The sequence below is a fragment of the Marmota marmota genome, unplaced genomic scaffold (genome assembly GCF_001458135.2).
Source record: "Marmota marmota marmota unplaced genomic scaffold, marMar, whole genome shotgun sequence".
NCBI classification, from domain to species: domain Eukaryota; kingdom Metazoa; phylum Chordata; class Mammalia; order Rodentia; family Sciuridae; genus Marmota; species Marmota marmota.
In genome coordinates, this window is record NW_026000016.1 from 20,858,383 (window position 1) to 20,885,604 (window position 27,222).

Sequence of the window (27,222 nt, forward strand, 5' to 3'; positions counted from 1 at the left end):
ATCTTTCAACCCTTTCACTCATAAATGTGTATACATGTACACTTTTTTTTTTTTTTTTAACTTTGTAGTACTGACTTCCTAGTGGTTAATTGTAAGGGACTGCTGCAAAGTTTTGGTTACCTTAGTTAACCTCTCCAAAGGCTCAGGACACTTTCGACTTCTCTGGATTTTAACATATAACAGGAAAAATGGCACTTAATTTCATATTCTTGGGACACTTATGTTATGCTTTATTAATTATTTACATCTTTCAGTGAATCCACAATAAATTTCTATTTATTTACTTATTGTGCTGAGGATGGAACCCAGGGCCTTAAGACATGCTATATAAGCACTTTATGACAAAGTCATCCCCCAATCCAATTTCCTTTTTTTATAAACTTAAATTCAAAATCTATTAGATGCAACATGAAGATAGCATGGGAGGCCTACACAGAAGGGAGTATGGGAAGAAAATACATTGTTCCAACACTTGTAGCTCCCTGCTTTGCCAGATTTTCTCCTAAACTCTCTTAACGCATTCGTTCCCAACAGTAATCCATGACACAGGTGTCACTATTACTTGGGTTGGTCAGCTTTCTGTTGCTATGACCAAAATACCTAACAAGAACAATTTAGGAGGAAAAATTTATTTTGGGCTCACCACTTCCAGAGATTGGTCAGTCACCTCCATTGCTGTGGGCCCAAGGTGAGGCAGAACATCATAGAAGGGCAGCAGCAAAGCAGTGCTACTGATCTCATGACAGCTAGGAAGCAGAGAAAGAGAAAGGGCCACAGGGAAGATGAACCTTTCCAGGGCATACCCATACTGACCCACCTCCTTCCTCCAGTGATGACCCAGTTAGTCCATTCAAACTAGGATAGACTGATTAGGCTACAGCTCTCATAACCTAATCATTGCACCTCTAAACATTTCTGCATTAATACAGGAGCTTTTGAGGGACACCTTATATCCAAAACATAATATTATCCACTTGAAAACCAAGGCTTCATGAACTTCAGCACTAATTTTTATTTAGTCTGTGATGAAACAAATGTTTTAGATTAATATGGAAGTGATTTGATGGATTGGATGACAAAAGTAGTTAAGATGCTTGAGAAATTGTGGCTTTAGGTACAAGGCTGGGCAGGAAACAGTGAAAAGACTATTACTTATGAAGATTAGACAGATTATATAATGGCAAGATAGGAATTACAAGAGGAAAAAAAAAGATTCGGAATTTTCAACCAGATTAAACTGCAAACTAATGACAATAGTAGAGAAGTCAAGGAAAACTGGGTTAGTTCTATTACTAAGAACATGCTCCACAAAAAAATTACTAATAAAATGACTTAGGTATCATAAAGTGTTACAATAACAAACAAATCTGAGGAGATTAGATATCTCAGCTAAAATCCAGAATCTTCTTCACTGAGCTAAGAAAAATATTCTTAATTCCACTTAGGTTCATGTAGAGATCTACCTTTAGATGAGCTTTCTAGATGAAACTAAAATGGAAAAGACCTCTGAATTATAGATTGTTCACTGAAAGTACAGTGACTATACATGACAGAAATAAAGGTGAATAAATTGGGGTCAATCTAGTGTTTCATTTAAGTATTTAAAAACAACAACAACAACAAAAAAAAAAACCCACAAAATGTTACTTAAAATATTTTAATTTCTAAAAATAATGAAACAATTAGAATTTAAGTAATTTCATTGTACAGCATTTGATAATACATTTCAACAACCAGAAAGGTAAAACAAACCACTTAAATTAGTTTAATTTACTTTCTAAACTTAATAATATCCAAATTCATTTGCCCACCATGAATATGCAAAAATCAGCACCAGTGAAAGTGCTGATGTAAGTTACTATATTTCAACTGGTAATAACCTATAAGTACAAGCACATAAGAACTTATTTTTTGGTACTTGGGATCAAAGCCAGGGCTTTGCTCATACTAAGCATGCCTTATACCACCTTATATTATACTCCCAACGCTACAGTACATAGGAATTTTTTTCAAAAGACAATCTGATGAAATCCATAATCAACTGAAATTTCCATTTTATTCTGTTGTGAAAAAAACAGAAGCCATCACTAATATCAATGGTATCGACAGAAGAGATTATTTGCCTAGTCTGTGCTCAAAAGGAACAGTCATCTTGTTGAAAGGATATGAACTTTTCAAACTTAGTTCTTTTTCATTTGTTTACAAATAAAATGCTTCAGCTAACATTCTGACAATCTGTTCCCTACATGGCTGAGTCTTCCAGGTTCTCATTACACAGCCATTTATGGGCATAATCTTCTGAACACTGTATAGTTTGAAAGAGTTGTTTAAAGTTTCGAGGATACATATTAATTGTTTTCACATTTTCATTTTTTCTTATTTGCCTCAATATATGCTTGGCATCAACTGGACTCAATGAACTGCAAAAGAAACACAAAATAAATCTGCTTAATTCTTTTTCATAATAACTGTCAATTAATATTGATAAAGCTGGCCTCTAGCCCAATTTAAAATATAAGTATATATACATATATACACATACACACACACGTATTTATACATACATTAAGCTTATTTAGTTTAAGAGCTTGAATATAACATGTATAATTTTATCTGTTCCTAAGGTTTCACAGCTAACCTGTAATGAAAATAGCAGATTAGGCTGGGCATGGTGGTGCATACCTGTTATCTCAGTGGCTCAGGAGGCCACAGGAAAATCGTGAGTTCAAAGCCAGCCTCAGCAAAAGTGAGGTGCTAAGCAACTTAGTGAGACCCTGTTTCTAAATAAAATATAAAATAGGGCTGGGTATGTGGCTCAGTGGTCAAGTGCCCCCGAGTTCAATCCCTGGTACCCAAATCAGATTAGGCTTTAACATAATTTAATCATTTTCAATTCTTTTCTTTTTTAAATATTTTTTAGTGTTGATGGACCTTTATTTTATTCATTTATTTATATGCGGTGCTGAGAATTGAACCCAGTGACTCACACATGTGAGGCAAGCACTCTACCACTGAGCCACAATCCCAGCCCCTAATTATTTTCTTTTTGGGGATAGGGAGGATACTGAGGATTGAACTCAGGGTGTTCCACCACTGAGCTACACGTCCAATCCTTTTTATTTTGAGATGGGGCCTTACTAAGTTGCCAAGGCTGGCCTTGAAGTAGAGATCCTCCTATCTTAGCCTCCTGACTGGCTGGGATTATAGGTGTGCACCACCATGCCTCGTTGTAGTCAATTCTTACACAAAATTCTTGTTTAGTTTTAACTTAAAAAAAAAAAAGAAAAAAGAAAAAACAATTTTTGTGGGACTGAGAGTGTAGTATACTGGGAGATCATTTCCCTAGTATACAAAAGGCCCTGGGTTTGATCCCCAGCATTGCCAGAAATAAATAAAAATTCTGACTACTTCTTTCATCTTTTTACTCTTACTCTGGTTTTGGGGATTAAATACAGGACCTCATACATATCATAAGCACATACTTTACCTCTGAGCTATACCTCCCAGCCCTGCAAAAATATTACTAACTCCATTTCAGTTCATGTAAAAGTTCAAATACAAATAGCACAAGTTGACAGGTGATTTTTTTTTAAGGAGGAAATTATTTTTCACATTTTTGCAGGGTGGGGAGGGGTGGAGTACTGGGGATTGAATCCAGAAGTGTTTAAGTACTGAGTCACCTCTCCAACCCTTTTTATATTTTGAGACAGTATCTTGCTAAGTTGCTTAGGAATTCACATTTCATGTAGCAATCACTGGCAAATAAATTATAAAGTAGAGAACTTTCTCATACACAACCTTAGCAAGAAACTATCAATAAATCTCTGATAGAAAGAAAACAATTTTAGTAAAATATTTTTGTGGAAAATATTTCCAATACCTTTTTAATACTGAATAAAATCTTATGTTAGCAATATCCAAGGGAATTTTTGACATTTTATACCATGATTTACCATAGTTATTCCTTGTTTTTCTATTTTCTTGATATTTGCATTCAAAATAGCCACAACCACAAATAGCAAGATGAAAAATAGTAGGTTATTATTACTGATCTAATGCCACTTTTTTTTTTTTTTTAAATATATTTATTTTTTAGTTATTGGCGGACACAACATCTTTGTATGTGGTGCTGAGGATCGAACCCGGGCCGCACGCATGCCAGGCGAGCATGCTACCGCTTGAGCCACATCCCCAGCCCCCTAATGCCACTTTTAACATTTTAATTTTTATTTTTTATAGTATTGATGATAGAACCCAGGGACATTTTACCACTGAGCTACATCCCCGACACCTCCCTTTTTCAAATTTTTAATTTTTCTTAGTTGTAGATAGACACAAAATCTTTATTTTATTTATTTATTTATTTTTTAATGTCGTGCTGGCGATCAAACCCTGTGCCTCACATATGCTAGATAAGCACTTTACCACTGAGCCACAACCTCAACCCCTCCAACCCTTTTTATTTTGTTAAAGCACCTGACTTTAAAATACATTTTTATATTAACGATGTGCAGTCAGTTAATTCAGAGTTATATACTAAATAATTAAAGTAATTATTTTAACATTTTTCCCATCTTCTGACAACACTCTGAATGAATATGGGCTGATGAATACAAGGTGCAGTGTAGGACTTTATACATTAGCCCTATATAAAAATTATATAGATACATGTGTAGCTAATATAAAAAAATAAATAAAATAAAAAATAAAAAAGTTATATAGATACAAAGTAGGTAATAACAGCATAATTTTTATAAATATTTAAATGGAAACATAAAATCTGTTCCACAGCAAAAAGAATGGTGTGGTACAATGATTCATTCTTATTGTGGTTAGGAAATAGAACCAGTGAGGACAGGTAGCAATAAAAGGCAGATGGCAGGTTTGCCAACAGCAATTCTGATTCTCCATCCCAGCTAATGGTGAACATTGGGTTGTTCCTATAGGTTACAGTCTGGCCTATATTTTGATAAAGATAAAATAAATTGTGGGCTTCCTTGTTTGCTTTTTAAAGAAGGAAAGTCAATGAAGTTCAGTGGGAGGATATGTAGAAAAAAATATGATAATATTATTCTCAAAAAGTCTTTCAGGGAGAAGGAAGTATTTTCCAGAAATATTTAAGTGAAATATGGGTACACCTCATATAGAGTTCTAACAAAATACTGTCACAATAAATTGCTACTTTCGTACTTGTATTTATTCTTTGTACTTACTGTAAATGGTCTACTAGCTTGGCATTGCGCTTCCCAAAACAGTGCTTTACCATATGAAAAAATACATCATAGTTAACGGGAGTCAACTGTTCTGTAAATAAAGTTTTTCGAGGAGTCATTTGAATAAAATACAGGTTCTGTTGTATTGGTTCTAATGGTTCCTAGAGAGAAGGGAAAATAAATTGTGTCAATGATAAAATATTATCAGAGCAAAGCACTGTTCACTTATTCCTTCTAGCTATTTGTTGGAAAATACAATCACCACAGTCCCTGAATGTCTCTGGATTTTCTCTTTGGACATGAAAGCATGAATACAAAGCCCTCACTCTTCTTTACCTGGGTCATCTCTCAAAGTTGTTTGCAGTGAGCAACCTTAAGAGATGAGATAATGCCTCTCTCCAGAACAAAGAGGAGGACTGTTTATTGTTTGCTATAAAAGAAGTGTTTCCTGGGGCTGAGGTTGTGGCTCAGCAGTAGAGCGCTTGCCTAGAACATTCGAGGTGCTAGGTTCGATCCTCAGCACCACATAAAAATAAATAAATAAAATAAAGGTATTGTGTCCAACCACAATTAAAAAAAAAAAAAAAAAAAAAGAAGTGACTCCTCCAGCTCTGTATCCCTCAGCTGCCCACTATATTCACAGCATACAACTGAGCCACATCACATCACTCCATGGGCTGGAGGTACAAAGTTTTCTATGTAATTAAGAAGTTGTGTGTCCTTGGCCAGCATCTGCAAAACAGTAACATGTACCAATTCCCTACTATATTCAAAGTATGCCACCATGACCGCTAGATCTAAAGATAAGAAAACATCATTGACACAAGATGTGGTGGCGCATGTGTATAATACTAGTTACTCGGGAGGTTGACACAGGAGGATTTCAAGTTTAATACCAGCCTGAGCAATTTACCAATACCCTGTCTCAAAATAAAAAATTTTCAAAGGGGGTTGGGGACATATATCAGTGGTAGAACCCTTCCCTAACATGTACAAAGCCAGTGATTCATTCCCCAGTGCCACAAAAAGATTGACTTTTTTTTTTTTTTTTTTTTTTTTAAGACAAAGTCATGCTGTATCGCCCAGGCTGGCTCCAAAACCTGGGCTCAAGCTTGCCTTCAAATCTCAAATAGCTGGACTACAGGTGCATGCCATGGCACCCAGCTGACTTGCAGTCTTTAATTGAATATTTAAAATCTGAAAGTCTCAAACAACTTAGATATGAAATGCATAAATAAAATTCTCATCTTCATCCCTAAAAGTGCACATTTTTTAGCCTTTGATCTTATTGAAAAAGGGAGAAATGTCTTATACGTAATCATGTTCATTTTTTGGACATTTGGATAAATTCCTAATGGTACCCAAGCCAAAATGCATTATTCCTATTCAACTCTTTGAATATAAATTATGTTTATGAATAGGGAAATCTAACAGGTCACCATGATATGTGATCACTCTATAATCAGACTCTTCAGTAATTTTCATTTTCCCTTAGTGGGAAGAGTAAGGGGAGGAAATAAATGGGATCTTCCAGAAGCTGGTGTTAGGCCATCATTAACATCAAATTCTAAAGTAGAATTTCTGAATTCAGTCTAAAAAATATTCTTTTGCATCATCTGTTAATTTATTAGAATTGAACAAGTAACCCTGAGATAAATTAAATAGAAGGCCACCTTATAACATGACCACTTTGGTTTTTTAGAAAGGAAAAAAAAGAATAACAAAAACAAAAACAAAAATGAAAGCCCAAATTCCTGGGCAAGAACAAATAGGTACCTATTGGTGAATTCAACCATAAAGAAGAGTCAAAATTATAAATTTCTGATTGATGAATAAGATGTAAAATTTGACTTTATCCTATTAAATGAACATTAAAATAATTATATTCTACAAATTTGAGATGTGTCTTCATTTTTTTATTTTCTGGCATTGGGAATTGATACCAGAGGTGCTTTACCACTGAGCCACATCACCAGCCCCTTTTATTTTTGTTTTCAGAGAGGGTCTCAATAAGTTGCTAGGGCCTTGCTAATTTGGGGAGGCTGCCCTCAAACTTGGGATCCTCCTACCTCAGCCTCCCAAGTCACTGGGATTACAGGCATGCCACCCATATCTTCATTTTAAAAGACAAAAGAGAAGTCAGATTCTCTATTTAAGCCTATTACCATGTTAGCATCTACTACTGAATGGCTGATAAATACAGCTATTTCAAAATAATTTCAATTTATTTTAACAAGTAATTAGACATGTTTAAAGAGCGTTTGTAATAATTTTCAAATTTAAACTTTAAATAAATCGAGAATACCAGATAATCTTAAAGAAAATGAGGGATGTTCCATTAAAAGGAAAAAAGGAAAAGTTATTAATTTATTCTTACCCTGTGCTTTAGCTTTTCCAGCTGCCCATTTTGGGGGTATATATCAAATGACGACCAAGGCTCCTTAAAGAAAGAAAAACAAAATACAAAACAATTCTTTCAGTTCTTTTTGGTTGAAGTTCCCCAAATTATTATGGCCTTAAAAAATGTCATGCTTAAACAGCAGAATGAATTAAACCCACGTCATAGTCTAATTGGATTTAGGAAAAATAAGCGATAGTTGAAAAACACATATACAACTCTATCTTACTTGTGTGTGTGTGTGTGTGTGTGTGAGAGAGAGAGAGAGAGAGAGAGAAAGAGAGAGAGAGGAGAAGAGGAGGAGGAGGGGGGGAGAGAAAACACCTTAATGTGATCATACAAATAGGTTCTTTTCTTTTTAAATACTTCTATTTTTATGTGGTGCTGAGGCTTGAACCCAGTGCCTCACATGTGAGAGGAAAGCATTCTACACAACCCCAACCCACAAACAGGTTCTTAAGTCATAATTTTTTCATGTCAAATAGATACCATGTACACAGGACAGTAATGCGGTTTGAGGAAGGCATGTCCCACACATGGTGTGAAAACCCTATCATCACGCTTACGAACCACAAAAGCTAACATTTTCATACTAGAGTCAGAATCAACAGTTTAAGGGAGATCATATCAATAGCAAGGATTTTTTTTTTGTCCTATTTTAGTGTAAAAGCCTATTACTCAAACTGATTTGAATATATTCAGACATTTAAGATTCACAAAGATACTCATGCCAATTTTTAAAAACAGAATCATTACTTTTTTCTATGTAACGTTTTTGTTCTGTTTTGTTTTGTTTGTTTTGGTACCAGGATTGAATCCAGGTGCACTTAAACACTGTCACATTCCTAACCCTTTTTAAAAATGTTTTATTTAGAGACAGGGTCTCCCTAAGTTCCTTTAGGGCCTCGCTAAGCTACTGAGGCTGGGTTTGAACTTGCAATCTTCCTGCCTCAGCCTCCCAAGCCACTGGGATCATAGTTGTGCACCACCATGCCCAGCTCTATCTAACTTTTCCATGTACAATTTAGTGCATAAAGTAATTCTTAAAAAACCCAACTGAGAGCTGGGGCTGTGGCTCAGTGGTAGAGTGCTCGCCTAGCACGTGGGAGGCTCTGGGTTCGATCCTCAGCACCACATAAAAATAAATAAGTGAAATAAAGGTATTATGTCCAACTACAACTAAAAAATAAATATTAAAAAAACCAACTGAAAAATAATTCTCTATATTAAAAATATCTATCTATATACATATAAAATTTCAAAATAGGAGTGGGTTAGAAGAGCATCTGACACAGACTTAAAAAGACTAAAACAATGTCAAACATAAGGTTTGAAAGGCTACTGTCAGAAGTGATAATTTATTATTAACTGTGGTGGGAATGGAAGTGGAATGGAAAATACAATTGTTACCCAACTGTGAAATTCCTAGCAGTTCTAGGAACATCATCTTAAGTACAGAAAGGCAAAGCCCTGGGAAGGGTGCACAGCAGGCAATGTTGGTCAAGCCACAGCAGTTTGGGATATAGCAGTGGGAGCAAAGGACACTTCACTTTTGCCTGCCAAAGCCACAGTAGAAGAAAACCTTCAAGACCTTGGGAAATGAGTTAAATGTCTGCTTTGTAATTATAGATTTACAATGCAGCAAGTGCTGAAAAAAATGTTCTGTTCAGAAAGAGCTCTCTTTTCTCAAGGTTAATAAATGGCAAAATTTAATACAGGATGTTATGGTTTGAATATGAGGTGTTCCCCAAAAGCTCTTGTGTCAACACAGGAATATTCAGAAGTGATATGAATAAATTATGAACTGTAACTTAATCAGTCTATCCTGGTTTGAATGGATCAACTGGGTGGTAACTGTAGGCAGGTGGGGCATGGCTGGAGAAGGTGGGTCACTGGGGGTGTGCCCTTAGGAATAATATCTTGTCTCCCTGGCTCCTCCCACTCTCTGCTTTCCTGCTGCTGTAAGCTGAGCAGTTTTCCTCTGCAATGCCCATGGAATGAACTTCTGAAACTGAACCCAAAATAAAGTTTTCCTCCTCTAAGTTGGGTCTTGTCAAGTACTTTGGTCACAGCAATGAAAACCTAACTATCACACAGGACTTTTGAAAACAAATACTAAGGAACAGGAAGAAGGAAATATTAACCTGAAAGCCAAAGTCCTTAGGAGGCCTCTATGAAGATACTAGCTGAAAGCTATGAGGACAGAGAAGGCTGAGATTAAAAGTCAACAGATGAGATAAGAATGGGGAAAGGAAGGGGATTAGGCAAACCAAGAACTACAGTATGGAGATTACAGGATAGTAATGTAAAGATTAAGTATAAAAAGATTCTGGGACTTGAGAAAAATGATGAGAACACGATTGATATCAAAGACAAAGATAAGGACCCAACATACCTGTGTTTTGGAGAAGGAAAAATAATTGGAACAAAATTTCAACTAAAACAAGGTAACATTCCTAAACTAAAAAATGCAAATAAAAGGGCTTACCAAGTTCCTGGACAAAAGTAGGGAAGAGACTACATGGAGACACACACTACAAAATCTAAAACTTAAACCAATACATTCTTAGAAACACAAGGCCTTAAAAAATATATAACTACAATTGTTCCATTGTATCTGTGGAACTGATCTAGGATCCCCTTCCAAAACTTACATCTGTAGATCCAAAAGTCCCTCATACAAAATGGCACATTATTTGCAAATAACCTATTCACATCCTCCTGTGTACTTTAAATCATCTTTATAGACTGTTTATAATAGCTAATATGATGTAAATACTTGTCGTACTATATTGTTTAGGGGATAATGACAAGAAAAAAGTCTATACATGTTCAGTAGAGTCATAATTTTTTTCCAAGTATTTCTATCTGCAATTGGTTAACTCTACGGATATAGAGGACAGGACACAGATATCTGCAGGACACAGATAACTGACTATATATATCCTATAAAAACTACTTGATAGATAATCTGGTCTACTAAAATAAGTAAGAGAATGGGCAGCCTGTAATCCCAGCGGCTCAAAGGCTGAGGCAGGTGGATCTCAAGTTTGAAGCTAGCCTCAGAAATAGTGAGGCCATAAGCAATTTATCGAGATCCTGTCTCAAAAAAATAAATAAATAAAAAGGGCTGGGGATGTGGCTCAGTGATTAAGCACCCCTATGTTCAATCCCTGGTACCAAAAAAAAAAAAAAAAAGGGCAAATTATGTATGAAAGTTGCTTATCATTTTTTCCTCATATTCCAGCCTTCTGATATTAAATGTATTAATAGCTTCTAGCAAGATGTATATATTAATAACATTTGAAATGTGTCCAGAATTGACATGGCTGTAATTGTATGAAACATGGTGGATTTTCAAAGGCTGAGTACAAACACAAAAAACATAAATTATGTAATAGCGCAATATTAAGTACATACTGACCTGACAATAATCTGACTTTACAGGTGGCTAAATACAATATAATATTAATTTCACCTGTTCTTTTTTCTTTTTATGAGGCTATTAAAAAATGTAAAGCTACATAATGGTTCACACTATCTTTCTATTAGACAACTATAATCTTTCTTAAGATAACTAAAAAGGGCATGCTCTACATTGAACAATTGAGTAGCCATTAAAAACTTAAAAATGTTTTGTGACAAAGGAAAAAGTTTACAATAATTGCCTATTAAGTCAAAATATAAATAAATAAATGAAGAAAAACTCCACTATATCAAGATAGAAGTACAGGGATAATAATAAAAAACTGAAAATAGGTCACAATCAACAATGACTTCTGGGTTAAAAACTACAGTAACTGAGCTAGGTGCAGTGGTGCACACCTACAATCTCAGAGACTCAGGAAGTTGGGCAGGAGGATCGAAAGTTCTAGGCCATCTTTGGCAATTTGGTGAGATCCCTGACTCGAAAAATAAGAAATGGGTCTGGTGTGGTGGGTCACTCCTATAATCCTAGCCCCTCAGGAGGCTGAGGCAGGAGTATCACAATTTTGAGGCCAGCCTCAGCAATTTAGTTAGGCCCTAAGCAACTTAGTGAAACCCTGTCTAAAAATAAAAAATTAGAAGGGCTTGGGGATGTGGCTCAGTGGTAGAGTTCCCTGGGTTCAATCCCCAATACCAAAAAAGCAATAAGAAGGAAAGGGGTGGAGATATAGCTCAGTGGTAGAGTGTCCCTCTGTCAATCCCCATTACTACAAAAGTGGGGAAAAGAAAAAGAATTAAATTATAGTGAAATGTACTTCCTATTTTTACAACTATCATATATTATTTTTATGATAAGAAAAAATAAATATTTGTCACAAAGAATCTCTTTCACAAAGCTAACATGCCCCATAACCTTCAATAGTTGGAAAAAATAATAAAAATTAATCTTTTAAAGCAATCTTTAGTACATAATCTGTACTTAAAACTTAGTCTCTGAAATATAATACAATCATCTCTTAGAATACATAATTTTACTCACCACATGCAGAAGCTTAACATCACAAGCTACTTGCCAGAGCACACTTAATGCCTGATAGAAGTTTGGATTTTTGGGACCTGCCGTTAGATTCTAGTAAAAGAAAAATAAGAACTATGTAATATATAAATTATAATCAGTCATAATTAAATGTTAGATCTTAATAGAAATACCTAAAAAGTATCTAAGTAAAAAAATTAGAAACAAAATCTTAATCATAATTATTTTAGAGTTTTTTATGCTTTCCTTTTGAAAACATGTTATCACGTACACTTAAAATTCAAAGTATGTGTGTGGAGCTCAGAGGTGCACACATGTAATCCCAGCTCTTCAGAGGCTAAGGAAGGAGGATATCAAGGTCAAGGGCAGGTGTAACAACTCATTGAGACTCTGTCTTGAAATAAAAAAATAATGGCTGATGATGGAACTCAATAGTACAATGCCCCAGGGTTCAATCCCCAGTGTATGGGGGTGGGAGTGGGAGAGGGGTTCCAATGCATTTGAGACTGGTTTCTTTTAATCATGTGATCTAAGGGCAAAATTCTCATTCAAGAAAAATTGAAATAAAAGTGTATAATACTAATCATTCAGTTATAGATGTGAGCGAAACAGTAACAATCCCTGTTTATGATCCTGTAACATAGCATAACAGAAAACATTAGCTAATAAATGCATAACAATTCATTAACTTATAGTATGTATTATGGAGCATAGGTGTGCCAAAAATATGCATCAGATGGGTTTTAAATTTTGAGTTGAGAGTTTCTTTCTTTCTTTTTGGTAATGGGAATCAAACACCAGGGTTTTTTGCTACTGAGCTACATTCCAGCCCTTTTTATGTTTTTATTTTCAGACAAGGTCTCACTCATTTGCTATGGCCTTGCTAAGTTGCTGAGGTTAACCTTGAACTTGTGATTCTACTGCCTCAGCCTTCAGAGCCATGGGGATTAAGCATGTGCTACTACTCCTGGCCTGAGTCAAGAACTGTAATGCTGACACTACAAAGACAAGAGTTAATTTCAGTGCATGAAATTAAGAAAGGAAAAAGGAAACCGTATTTTTAAAAAATGTATTTTAAAAAACATGCCACTGGAACATTTTCCTAGCAGCAAGATAAAATCTGATAAAGCATTTCCTATTTCTTTCATTCTTTTGTATAAATTCTATATGTATCACAGATATGAACCCCCTGCTCTTATCTTCCAGAGCTAGTCAATATTTATTTACTACCTAGGTGAATAAATCATCCTTCATTTCTCACACCATTTCCCAACCAATACCTCTTTTTAATGTACAAATAAGCATTTCCTATTATATTTTATCAACAAACGAAATGCGAAGTATTCTGGGGAGAAGTAAAACATTACTCCCATAACAATATCAAGTAGGCCTATACATTAGAGAATAAAACATAAGAGTTTGCTAAGTAAAAATTACAGGAGACTATTGTTTTGGAGTAAGCTCCTATACTAAACTCAAATACAGCAAGCTAAAAAATCAAAGTGGAATCACAAAGACTAAAATTCCATGTGATCACAAAGAAACCAAGTGTTTACGTGACTTTCCCAGAAATCAGGATTAGAAAGGTAAGAGCCAATTTTCTCAAACAGGTTAGTTTCAATTAGCATGATGTCTTACTCTTAATGTTAAAAAGGTAACCTGAAGTTATCTTTCTTAGCTCTGTCTTCCAGTCCCTCGCTCATAATAAAAAGTAACTCTGAAATTACCAATCAACTTTCTGTTTTTTGTTTCTGCTTATCAGCCCTTTCCTGTCTATAAAACCAAAATTCCCTGCTCTGCTCATTAAAACATTTATTTTGTTTTATGGAAAGAAGTATTGCTGAATTCTAGAATAAAAAATAAAGTCAATTGAGATTGTTAAACTGAACTGTCTGTCCTTCAACAAGTCTAAAACCCTAAAGATTTCACAACAAACAAAAAAACAAAAAACACCGTTAGAAAAATCAAATTCAACAAAGTTACAGGATACCAAGACAATCTGCAAAAATTAGTTATACACTTATATTCCAGCAATGGAAAATCAGAAAAGGAAATGAAAAAATTCTATTCCTAATACTATCAAAATTAATTTTAAAAACCTGAAACCAAACTAAGGAGGTGAAAGACATACATTAACAACTACAAAACACTGCTGAAAGAAATGAAAAAATATACAAATAAATGGAAAGATTGTCTATGTGAATATATTGAAAGATTTAATATTGTTGAGCTGTCAGTACTAGTCAAAGTAAAAATACAGATTCCATACAATCCTTACCAAATATTTCTTTCCGAGAAAGAAAATCCATCCTAAAATTGATATGAAATTTCAAGGGATCCTAAGTAGTCTAAGCAATCTTTAAAAAGAAAAAAGTTGGAGGACTCTTATTTCCTGATTTCAAAACTTACTAGAAAGGTACACTAATAACACAGTACAGTATTGCCATAAGAACAATCATACAGACTAAAAGAGAATCCAGATATAGATCCTCATATATATGATCAAATTATTTTTGACAAAGGTCCCAAACTACTGAATGGGGAAAAGAAGTAACAATAAACAGTGCTGGGAAAACTAAATATTTACATTCAAAGAATAAAGATGGACCCTTGCCTGACAACATATACAAAAAGTAACTCAAAACAGATCAAATACCTAAATTAAAACTGGAAAACTCTTAGAAGAAAACCACAGAGGAAACTTTCACAAGAATGAATTTGGCAATGATTTCTTAGATAGGATACCAGAGACACAGGCAACAGGGTTGACAGTGTAACTCAATGGTTGAACCCTTCTCTAGAATGTGTGAGGCCCTGCGTTCAATCTCTAGCATGAAAAAAAGAAAAAGAAAAAGAAAGACATTTTATCTCATCAAAAATAAAGACATTTGAGGTTGGGGTTGTGGCTCATCAGTTCGAGGTCCTGGGTTCGATTCTCAGCACCACATAAAAATAAATAAATAAAATAAAGGTATTGACAACTATAACTAAATAATAATAAAAAAAAGACATTTGATTTCATCAAAATTAACGACTTTGACCATCAAAGACACTATCAACAGGGTAAAATGGCAAGACACAAAATGGGAGAAAAACTTGTAAATCATGTATTTTAGTAAACAATTAATACCTAGAATATATAAAGCACTCCTAAAATTCAGTAACAAATAAAAGGCCCTGGTTAAAAGATGGGCAAAGGACTTGAATAGACATTGTTCCAGAGAATCTTATACAATAAGTAAATGAAAAGATGTTCAGTATAACTAATTATTAGGAAAATGCAAATCAAAACCACAATGAAATACTACCTTATACCATCAAGACAAGTGTTATAAAAAACAACAACAACAACAAACAGCCATGGCACAGTAGTGCCTGCCTATCATTCTGGACAATTAGGAGGCTCAGGAGGGAGGCTGAGGCAGGAGAATTGCAAGATCAAGGCCAGTCTGGGCAATGTTGTGAAACCTTGTCTCAAAAATAAAATTACAGAAGGGCTGAAGATATAACTTTTAGAGCACTTGCCTAGCATGATGGGCAAGGCCCTGGGTCAAATCCTCAGAAGAAAGAACATATGTGTGTACACACACACACCAAAAAACAAAACAAAACAGGAAATAAGCATTGATGAGGATGTGGAGAAACTGAAACATTTGTGGTAGAAAAGTAAAATGATACATTCTGAAAAAAATTTAAAATAGAATTACCACATGAGTCAGTAAGTCCACTTTTGGATACATATCCAAAAGAATTGAAAGCAAGGACTTGAGGAAATATTTGTCACCTTGTGTACATGCCAGCATTATTCACAATAGCCAAAAGGTAGAAGCAACCAAGTGTCATTAACAGATGAACAGAAGAGCATGAGAAGAAGATTAACATTAAACAGGGATGAGAGGTGGGAGAGAGAAGGGAAATTGCATGGAAATGGAAGGAGACCCTCAGGGTTATACAAAATTACATACAAGAGGAAGTGAGGGGAAAGGGGAAAAAAAAAAACAAGGGGGAGAAATGAATTACAGTAGATGGGGTAGAGAGAGAAGAGGGGAGGGGAGGGGAGGGAAGGGGGGAATAGTAGAGGATAGGAAAGGCAGCAGAATACAACAAACACTAGTATGGCAATATGTAAATCAGTGGATGTATAACCGATGTGATTCTGCAATCTGTATTGGTAAATGGGAGTTCATAACCCACTTGAATCAAAGTGTGAAATATGATATGTCAAGAACTATGTAATGTTTTGAACAACCAACAATAAAAATTAAAAAAACAAACAAACAGATGAACAGATACACAAACTGCGATGTACACAACATGGTACAATAGAAATATTATTTATTCTTAAAAGCGAATGAAATTCTAACATGCTACAACACAGAAGAACCTTGAAGACATTATGCTAAGCGAAACTAGGAAGTCAGAAAAGTACAAATACGGTACAACACTAAGTCAAATTCAGAGATAGAAAATAGAATAATGTTGCTAGGTGCTAGGGGAAGAGGGCAATGGGGAGTTAGTATTTAAGGGTATAGAGTTTCAGTTTTAAAGAAGGTGGATGTGGGGCTGTAGCTGCATTGGAAAAGTGCTTGCGTAGCATGTGTGAGGCACTGGTTCGATCCTTAGTATTGAATAAAAACTAACAAATAAAATAAAGGCATAATGTCCATCTACAACTAAATAAATAAATAAATAAGGATGGTCATAATGGTGCACAATCTAAATTTACTTTGCCACTGAATTTTACACATAAAAATAGCTATGATAGTAAACTTTATATGTGTGTGTGTGTGTGTGTATATACATATAATTACAATTAAAAAAAAAAACTTAAAAAACTTTCTATTCTTTATACTCTTAAATGTTGTGAGCCCTAAATTAAAATTGTACAGACTGGGCTTGGGATGTGACTCAGCGGTAGAGCGCTCACCTTGCACGTGCGGGACCCAGGGTTTGATCCTCAGCAACAAATAAAAATAAAATAAGTGAAATAACGGTATTGTGTCCAACTACAACTAAAAAATAAATTTAAAAAAATTGTATGGATTAAGACTACACAGATAAAAATTACAGAACTCTTTCAAAACAAAACAAAAAAACATTTATTAATGTTACCTGGTATTCTTTTTCACTGACAAACATATTTAGTTCTACTCGTCCGTATTTATATATAGAAGTACAGGAATACAGATCATATAAAAGTTTCCAAAGTATGTTTCTTTCACTTCTAAATGGCAAAATTCCAACGATTTTTAAAGGAATACCTGTTAGGAATATAAGCAAAAAGATTTAGGTAAAGTTCTTAACTTTCCTTCTGTGACCACAATTTACTGAAGCAAACTAGGTAACACTGTTAATTTTAAGTTGATTTCAATTAAAAGAGAATAAAATCATGGCATTTGCAGGTAAATGGATGGCATTGGAGAAGATAATGCTAAGTGAAGTTAGCCAATCCCAAAAAAACAAATGCTGAATTTTTCTCTGATATAAAGAGGCTGACTCATAGTGGGATAGGGAGGGGGAGCATGGGAGGAATAGATGAATTCTAGATAGGGCAGAGGGGTGGGAGGGAAAAGGAGGGGGCAGGGGATTAGCAAGGATGGTGGAATGTGATAGACATCATTAACCAAAGTACATGGATGAACATTCGAATTGGGTGTCAACATATTTTATATATATACAGAGATATGAAAAATTGTGGTATATATGTGTAATAAGAATTGTAATGCAAAAACAAAACAAAACAAAGAATATGTATAAAGGCATGAATGGGAGTGAACATACTCTATACACAAAGATATGAAAAATTGTCCTCTATATGTGTAACAAGAATTGTAATGCATTCGCTGTTGTGTATTAAAAAATAAAATAAAATCAATAAAACTAAAATAAAAAAAAATTTTAAGTTGATTTCAATTAAAACTAAGCCTCAGTATCTTTCCCCCATATGGAAGTTGAACTCTGAGGATATAAAATGGTTGTGTCCAAGGGAAGGAAATGTCATATTCAACTGAGAAGCTGCTCATGAACTATGCAATAGAAACTATACCCAAATCTAAACAAACCCAGGTATATTGCCAAAGAAACCTGGCAAATTATAAGGCATTTACTTTACTGAATGACAAAAATTACCTGCTTTCCAAGAAACTGCTCGTATTCCTAAATCTTTAAAAAGCTCATTTGAAACGTAAACAGGAGGTTTTGCTATTGTACAATTGTCAGGATCCATTTTAAAGAAGTCACAGTAGACCACTTTTAGTCTTCTACCCATATTTTCCCTTAAGGACTGGAAACAAAGAGATAACATGTTAGGAAATTTCAATTACATAGACTATGCAATAGTTCAAAGATCTACTTAGAAAAATAATACAAAAAATAATTCAAAGACCTTACAAAATATATTTCTACCTCCAAAAAGAAAATATTACTAGCCAGGCACAGTGGTACACACCTGTAACCCAAATGACTCAGGAGGCTGAGGTCAGAGGATCACAAGTTAGAGGTCAGCCTCAGCAACTTAGCAAGATCCTGTCTCAAAGAAAAAATGAAAAGGGCTAGGGAATGAAGCTTAGTGATAAAGTCCTGGGTTTAATCTCCAGTACAAACAAAAAATGAAAGAATGAAAAAGGCAAATCTTACTAATGTACCTAAACCTTAACAGAGAAAATAAAAATCAATTAATGCCAAAAAAGCAGTCAAAGTATAACAATACTACCAAGAAACCCCCTCCCAAACAAAAGTAACCTTCAACAGGGGCAGAGGGTATAGCTTAGCAGTAAAGAAACTGCCTAATTTGAGCAAGGCCTTTGGTTAAATCCCCAGCACCACATAACAAAAAAACAAATAATAACAACAAAAGAAAAGCTTCAACAATCCTAACTTAACCTTTTACTTTCTTTATTTTATCTTAATAGCTTCAGTTCTTCAAAAGTTTCTTCACACTAATCTCTAACTGCTTAGTAGTAGCTACCTGAAGCACTAGGCCAAGATTCTGAGATCATAGCTCGACCCTAGCACACAGCTGTGTATCATCTGCTAAGGTCACTGGAAGAAGAAACAAAAGATGTTTCACAGAAGAGAAAAACAAAATATTAAAGCAAAATGCAAATGGAGTCAAAAGAATATCTCTTTTTTCTAAGGGAATCTAGTCAATCATCCACCAAATGAACTTAAACTCACTGTATAGATCAATCTATATCTTCACCTTTTCATTTACATTTTCTAAAGAAAGAAGCAGCCACAGACTTTGTCCAGTGGAATAGAATCACTACATTTCAGTCTTCTCATTATCCATTAAACTTAAATTGAAGTTAAAGAAAAATCAACTAGAAGAAGGCAGTAAGTTTTTGAGATGCACACTGAGGTTTGCTTTTTTTTTTGGAACTGGGGACTGACTACTGAGCCATATCCCCAGCCCTATTTTGTATTTTATTTAGAGACAGGGTCTCACTGAGTTGCCTACTGCCTTGCTTTTGCTGAGGCTGCCTTTGAACTCACAATCCTCATAATCCTCTTGCCTTAGCCTGCATTTTTTTTTTAAAACCATGCTGAAGACTGAATTCATGGTCTCACAGTACTATCAAAGCACTCTAACATTGAGCTGCACCCACAGCCTTTACTGTTTTTTTTTTTTTTATTAAATAGTTTTTAGTTGTAGTTGGACACAATACTTTCATTTTATTTATTTATATTTATGTGGCGCCCAGGACGAACCCAGCGCCTCCCGTGTACACGCTAGATGAGCGCTCTACCACCGAGCCACAACCCCAGCCCTCATACTGTGTTTTTTTTTTTTAAATCTTAATTTTATTTATTTATTTTATGTGGTGGTAAGGATTGAATCCAGTGCCTCACACATGTGAGGTAAGCACTCCACCACTGAGCTACAACCCCAAATGGTATTCATCAGGTTTAAAATAATTTCACAACCTAAAGCGATGAATTTAAAAACCAACTTTTTCTTAAGCATTAAAGTTCAACCTATAAATAGTATTGTATTTCAAAATCTAGTAATTTTTTTTTTTTTGTGGTACTGTGGATTAAATGCTAGGTAAACTCTCTCTACCACTGAGCTACATACATCCTCAGCCCCTAAATCTAGTAGATTTTAATGATCACTTCATCAAGGGGACTATTTACAAAGATTAAAAGAACAACTGGGGGTAGAAATCATATATATTTTGTCACATCAATTCTGAGATGCCTACTAAGTGGTCAAATGGAGATGCTGGGTAGGAAGCTGTATATTTGAAAGAGGAGGTCAGTGGAGTGGTCCAGGCTGAAGGTATACATTTGTGAGAATATGACTTGTTAAGATAATTAAAGCCAGGAGTGTAGATCCCCAAGGAGAAATACAGAAGACTAAACCCAAGGATAGTGTAACTCCAGAATCTAATGACAAGAACCTGAGAATAATACAAGGAAATAAGGAAGGAAACCTGAAAAGTGCAGTGTTTACAAAAGCCAAAAGAATAGAATACGGATGTAAAGCATATGATGACTTTAAAACTCCAACATGTATAGCAGTAAGCTAATCTCACAAGGTACAAAAGATATGTTTTAAGTAAGTAAAGTTAATGAATCTTGATTTGATGGAAATGTTTTTTTTAAGTGTATACTTCATTATTTAGTGATTTTTGTATTCTGAGGGAACATCATATTTATTTTTTTAAATATTTATTTTTTTTAGCCTTAGGTGGACACAATATCTTTATTTTATTTGTATGTGGTGCTGAGAATTGAACCCAGTGCCTCACGCATGCTAGGCTCAAGTGCGTTACCACTTGAGCCACATCACCAGCCCCACATCATATATTTTTGCTTTAGCACCTGTAATTAGCCATTCAATAATTCAAACACAATAACAGCCAAAGCTCCAAAATAAATAACTGAATTCATACAATAATTGTGAGGTCACATTTTAAAACTCAATTAGGATGCATTTAAGAGTCAAAAACAGGAAGCAAAAAAGAGGAAATTAACTCTTGAATTTTTCAGTCATTAAGTTAGGTACTTTACTTAAGTTTATTTTATTAATCCTAATCAAGATCCTATACAGGGGGATATTAGTATCTCTTATTTTACATATAAGATTTATAAGTTCTGAAAGGTTGAATTAGTTACTCGAACCAGGTCTAAAACTAAGAAGTGCTAGGGCTGATGACTATGTCCTATCCCTGCTGAAATTAGGATTTACCATAAAAGTTAGTTCTTGAACTGAACATCACAGCTATTTCTGCAACTTTTTTTTCAAAACTCAAATGGATATATCATTATTTATTATTATGAAACAAAATTTGCAATATGTGTAAGATGTCTAGTACATTCAGATAGGAAAAATAAACTTGTTGCCTAAAACATTGTTATTGTGGAATTCCAGGACTAGAGGAATTTAAAGTTAGTTAAAAATCCAGAATCAAGTATTATCCTTGAAAATTTTTTTCAGAAGCAAACTTGAGAGCCTTTAGGTTGCTAGAAACATGATTTGTTGAGAGGACCATTCTTGTTCCTTGATTAAGGGCAGCAAATGTTCTGCTTACATTATTTCTTTTCTTTTATTCTGACAAATAGATGAGTTCACATAAATGATTTGAATGGCTTTTCACTTTATCCTAGGATAATTAATAAAAGTGAAAGAACATCTACCAAGGGCTGAGTTCCCTAGGGTGTACTCAATGTCAGAGCGTGTACTAAGCATGTATGAGGCCTTGGTTGGCAGTTTAAGTTAGTGCCAGTGGTGATAAGAACATAAAAGCCTGAACTGGAGCAAAAACTAGATCTAATCTAAGACTGGATTTAGTCACTGATGTTTACATTTATAGCCTCAGAAACATTTTATTACTGATGTTCCTGTAAGAATTATTGTGTGTCAAAAATTCTCTGGTCCTTAAAAAAATCCTAGTTTTTCACTGAAGCAATTGTTTGTAAATTTAAACTTATTATCTGTAAAGATCTTACAATAAAGCAACCATGTGTTACAGGATAACAAAGTTTTAATAGAAACAGACATAATGTCATCTTAATTATTTCGTGAACATGTAATCTTCAAATGTAGATCTTTTTCAAACCAAGATAAAAGTTATCTTATTGCATTTAATTTCCAAGTTAAATGCAAACAGCTATGTTTACTAAATCACTTTTCATGACATTAAGTCTTTGAACAATTGTGATTTTGGAGGGGGCAGGCGGTACACAGTGCTAGGGATGAAACCTTGGACCTCACACATGGTAGGTAAGTGCCCTGTGACTAAGCTACACCCTAGGTCTGAACAACTTTATCTGTTCTTTTTTTTCTTTTTCTTTTTTTGAATTCCAGCAGATTTAGCATCAATGAAATAACCTGGTTAAAATCCTGGTTTCTTTTCAAGTCAGTTATAGAATAACAATAATCTTTTTTTTTTTTTTTTAATTGTCTTGGGATGGAACCAAGGGCTTTCCACATGCTAAGAAAGTTCTACCACTGAGCTACACTCCCCAGCCTAGAACAATAATCTAATGTTCAAAGCTTTATTTTAAAAAATTAAATGACTTGGGCTAGGGATGTGGCTCAAGTGGTAGCGTGCTCGCCTAGCATGTATGAGGCACTGGGTTGGATTCTCAGCAACACATAAAAACAAAATAAAGATATTGTGTCCACCTAAAATTAAAAAATAAATATTAAAAAAATTAAATGACTAAGTTTTACAGACATTTTCACATAGCATACTTTACAATAAAGTCATCCAATCAACATGGCTTCAGGAAGTTGTCTTTGAGTAGGTGATTGATCTAAATTGATCTAGAAATTTACAAAGGAGAGAGGTGGTGGTGGGGAAGGCTAGCTAATTATGCAAGGAATTTCTATTTATTTTCTGTTATGTGAACTTCTCTGCTACATGAGAATCAGGATCACTGAAATATCCATTTGGATAAGATTTGCACTCAATACAATCGTATCTGAGTACACCAAATCTTTCTTGCCTCTGAAATTCTAAATCCAGTTTACATAGTCTGATTAATCTAATCTTAGCATTCACTCCAATTAGATTCTGAACTAATAGAAAGCAGAGGCACAGCACAGCCTACTAAAGGCTAGTGATACCAAGTATACACTTTATTCACAGTCAGTTCGTCTGTGGTTGAATGTATCAGTGGGAAGGTATGATCCCTTCCCCCAACCATCATGAGAGTCATGGCCTACACTCCTATAAGCAAAGACTGGTTAACAAAGGAGAAATATAAAAAATATAAGTAAGGGAAGTTTTATGTAACATGAGATAAAGATAATGAAGACCCAAAGATCCAACGAAAACTGCCTATTTTTATGCTTAGATTCACTGAAGTATGGACAGATGTAAAGAGATGTGACTGGACAAAAAGGGTGTGATCTAATGTAATAGACTGAAGCAGGGGAACTCAGCAAGCCGTGCCTGTTCAGTTTCTTGGCTTCTCTCTGTGGCATTTCTTCCTCCTGGATACATGTTTAAAATTCCTTCTGAAATGAGGCTTTGTGATTTATTATGAAACAAGGGAAATGGGAAAATTTCTTTATGGTCAGTTCTTAAACAGAAAGGTAGGGTGAGGTTACAGTAATATTTTAAGCTTTACGGCTTGCTTTGAGGAAAAGTAGGTCCAGTTTTTATAATGCCTTGGGGAAAAGGAATTCTAGTTAATACGACTTGTTTTGGGGAAAAATGAAGGGCAAGAGATAGGAGGGCAGGAGTAGGTCAGAAAGAACTTAGTTCTGAGGCCGATTCGGAGGACTTCCAATGTTCCTTTACTTCAAAGTATTCAGCACATCAAAACATCATACTTGGGGGAATCATTTTCTGAGCTCCAATAAGAACTAGAACTAGAAAACAAATCACAGATCTCCCAAACTCTTATTCAAGAGGCACCAAATACTTTACTGTGTTTTATTCACTATGGAAACAAACAAGGTATTTAAGACATGGCCCAGAAAGGAGATTCTATAAAAATAATGTATTTAATTCTACTTCCCTAAACTACTCAAAGTTAGCAGACTAAACAATTTATTTTTAGAAACTAAAAATGTACCTCCAAATGTGGAATAAAAGTTTTATCACTTTCTAAGGCAACCACTTTGGCACCAGCTTCAAGTAATGCTCGAGTCAGGATTCCAGGACCTACCATGTAAACAGAAGAGAAAGTTCATGTGCAAAGGAACAACACAATCTCTTTTAATATCAAACTCCTAACAATTGTTTTACAAGTATTGTACAATTTCAATGCTCACAACATCCTCAACATGTCTTTTTGACAATTAGCGGGGATTAGATAATTATTTGACTCCAACGTTCCAACTGGTAAATGGAACAGGTTGAATCCATCCTGTCAGTGACTGCAAAATTTGTACTGTTACTCACGTTTCACTACTTCTTAGAAGGAAAACAAACAAATAAATCAGAAAAGCTTGCCTCTATCCTTCCTCTTATTCATGCTTCAACCATCAAAAATATCGCCGAGCCTAAGCAGAAGTGACATTCAATGATAGGAAATGATGCTTTAAAACATGTTCAAAAAGTCTACAAATCGTGTTTTTGGCATATTATTGTGGTCTATAATAGATGCGCAACGATAAGATAAACTTCTTTGAGCTCACGCTGTGTGAGGGAGAAGGTGCAAGTTAAGAGCAAATTTAAAATGATGCGTAAGGTGCAAATTGCTACAGAAATATTCCGTGATGCCATTATTAATACAGATCTTATGTGTATGTTGTGGGCAATCTCTCCACGGAAGACGCCTGAAGTAAAGGGCAGTGACTTAAACAGCACTCCACCAATGGTCAATAAAATTATGCAGAAAAGAACATCCAAGAAAATGGAATCCAGCCGGACTCACCTGGATTGCACTCCAGGAATAGCTGTTCAGGATTTTTTCGTTTCGTCCGCACAAGTTTTATCAGGGTCTCAGCCAATTTCCGACTGGTTATGTAACGCCCGGGCTCTGAGCGGCACTTGGACATCCACCAAGGAGATTCCTCCAAATCGGTATAGGGTAAAGGCTGTGGGGAGAAGTCAGACAATCCACGGCGGTTCCTCGCCGGCAAGTCCTTCCGCTTAGTTGTTCCCGACCTCAAAGTACTAAAGCGACCAGCAGCTGCCAAAACTGACCACGTCAGTCGCGGAGCAAGGCCAGTAGCTGGGCCCCACATCCTCGCCTCTAAGGTCGTCCCCAAAGATCACCTAGGATCCACTTCGGTAAGCCCTGTGCAGAGGATCCCACGTGCGAACCCTCCCCTCCGCCGATCTAGGCCGGGCGGAAGTAAATATTACAATCTGCGCATGCGAACATCTGATCCCTGCTGCTGTCCTCCCTCACTTCCGTTTCCGACCCGGCTCAGCCGCCAGAGGATTTTGAGTGGACGGATGAGGAAAGAGACCGACTATCCGGCTGTGTCCGGACTCGTACTCTATGGTTATCCCGCCCCCGGCGCTTCCTCTCTAGCCGCTCATGCTCTATGCTCCGCGGTCTCGGGCCGCCAGCCGGCCAGCGGGGAGGGGTGCGCAGAGGGAGGCGGGGCGGAAAGGCAAGAGGTGTCTAATCCACCCGAGCCGCGGGAGACCCGAGCAAGCTCAGTGACAGCTCCTCGGCCGCCATGTCAGCGAGTGGGGCTGAAAACAGACCCGGCGCCCAGCGGTAGTCCTCCTTTTGCCTCGGATTCCCAGGTGAGGAGGGGAAGAGCGGGATGCAGGGGACCCGCCGCTGGAAAGCCTTTAGGAAGCCCCTCGCTCCTCCCCCTGCGCTGTCCTCGTCCGGCAGCGCCGCCTCTGCCCTCGCACTGAGGTGTAGCCGGGTTCCCTTACCTCCGCCCCCTCCCCGGTAGCCTGTTTTCCCCTTTTTTTCTCCAGCCAATGTGGGTCTTCTAATCCTGCGCGTCGCGCCAATTTTTCCCTCCCCAGGGGATTAGCGCCAGAAATCGTTCCTCTCTGGGCTCCCGGGAGAGCCTGCGGCTTCTACTATGCCTCTGTCCCTCTCTGTCCTGTTGCCCACAGCCTGGTATCTCCACCCTTGTGGATGGTTTTTATTACTCCCCACTATACCTGCCCTCCCCCTCCCGCCACCACCACCACTTTAGTTGTCGGGAACCACCTGGTGTCTCCGTGGAGGCCAATATTTACCTTAATTTTCCATTTTTGATTTGGGTGTTTGAAAGACTTAAGATTGAAAAAATTAAGATTTATAAGCTTAAAGCTCAAAAGAACGAAGATCTTGGGATCCTTGTTTTATTCACTGTATAAACTTAAACACATTGTACTATAGAACGCAATTTAAAAGACCAGTTCCAAAAGACTAAAAATAGGATGCTCTAATGGAAATTTTGGCAGTCTGTTGGGCAATGTTAGAGACTCTATTCTTTGAGACTAATTTCACTGTTTGAGGATCATACTTAGAAAGAACTTGACCACCAGGCAGCAAACTGCAACCAATCAACTCCCTAGTTTAAAATATGTACAATCCTTTCTGCTTACTCTACTGGGAGCATAATTGAGCTTGAGCTTGGTATTTAAATGCACAGGGTAAAGGTTCCAGAGGAATGTGTCACCTAGCAAATAGTCTGAAGATTATCCTCAACTTATAAAACTCCCAATAGATGAAGACTTGACAACCAAATAGGGCCTTTTGGGGGTGATTATTTTTGATACCATAGAAGTATCTAATCAACTGTTGTGGAAACCCTAGGGGATTCACTCACTGATCTTATTTCCTTAAGTTTTCTTTCATTGAAAATTTTCTAGAACCTTTTGCTACAGTTGAGGAAAGCTTCCCTCCTTCACTTAAAAACATTTTCATAGATTCAGAAAACGCTGACTTTTTTTTTCTTCTTTTTTCAAAAAGCACCTTGCAGGCCTAAATATTATAAATCAAAGAAAATAGAAAGATGTCTTATGGTAGAGGAAGTACTTAATTGACTCAGAGAAATGTAATGTTGGATTTTTCACTTTAAAAATTTGCTTTTTAAAACTGGATGTGTAGCTCAGTGGAATAATGTTTGCCTGGCATGCTCAAGGCCTTTGGTTCCATCGCCAGCACTACAATAAATAAATAAATAAAATACTTTAGAAATAACATTGTAGGGGGCCGGGTTGGGCTCAGTGGTAGAGCACTTGCCTAGCACATGTGAGACACTGGGTACAATCCTCAACACCACA

At 36.0% G+C, this 27,222-nt stretch overlaps 2 protein-coding genes and 1 non-coding gene across 5 annotated transcripts in view; 1 reads left to right on the forward strand and 2 right to left on the reverse strand.

The window, feature by feature from the left end:
- Window positions 1-1,641: 1,641 nt before the first annotated feature.
- On the reverse strand, window positions 1,642-25,323 carry Tfb2m (transcription factor B2, mitochondrial). 2 transcript variants are annotated; one of them, XM_015483563.2, is made up of 8 exons: window positions 24,911-25,323; window positions 24,107-24,195; window positions 18,203-18,356; window positions 17,186-17,334; window positions 12,077-12,166; window positions 7,591-7,653; window positions 5,214-5,374; window positions 1,642-2,420 (listed from the first exon to the last, which is right to left on the reverse strand). In XM_015483563.2, the coding sequence occupies exons 1-8, from the start codon at window positions 25,221-25,223 to the stop codon at window positions 2,243-2,245; spliced, it is 1,197 nt and encodes a 398-aa protein (XP_015339049.1). In that variant the 5' UTR covers window positions 25,224-25,323; the 3' UTR covers window positions 1,642-2,242. The 2 variants fall into 2 exon arrangements, with proteins under 2 accessions (XP_015339049.1, XP_048665225.1); XM_048809268.1 differs by lacking the exon at window positions 12,077-12,166.
- Window positions 8,087-8,191, reverse strand: LOC125618604. The gene has a single exon (XR_007349939.1). It is a non-coding gene; the product is annotated as a small nucleolar RNA U13 (small nucleolar RNA).
- The window catches only part of Cnst (consortin, connexin sorting protein), a 104,068-nt gene continuing 102,100 nt past the window's right edge, over window positions 25,255-27,222 (forward strand). Inside the window, exon 1 of one of the 2 annotated variants that reach the window (XM_015483562.2) lies at window positions 25,255-25,737. In XM_015483562.2, coding sequence (XP_015339048.1) covers window positions 25,354-25,737 — 384 coding nt within the window. In that variant the 5' untranslated portion in view covers window positions 25,255-25,353. The remainder of the gene's footprint in view (window positions 25,738-27,222) is intronic. The other variant, XM_048809267.1, reaches the window with a different exon arrangement.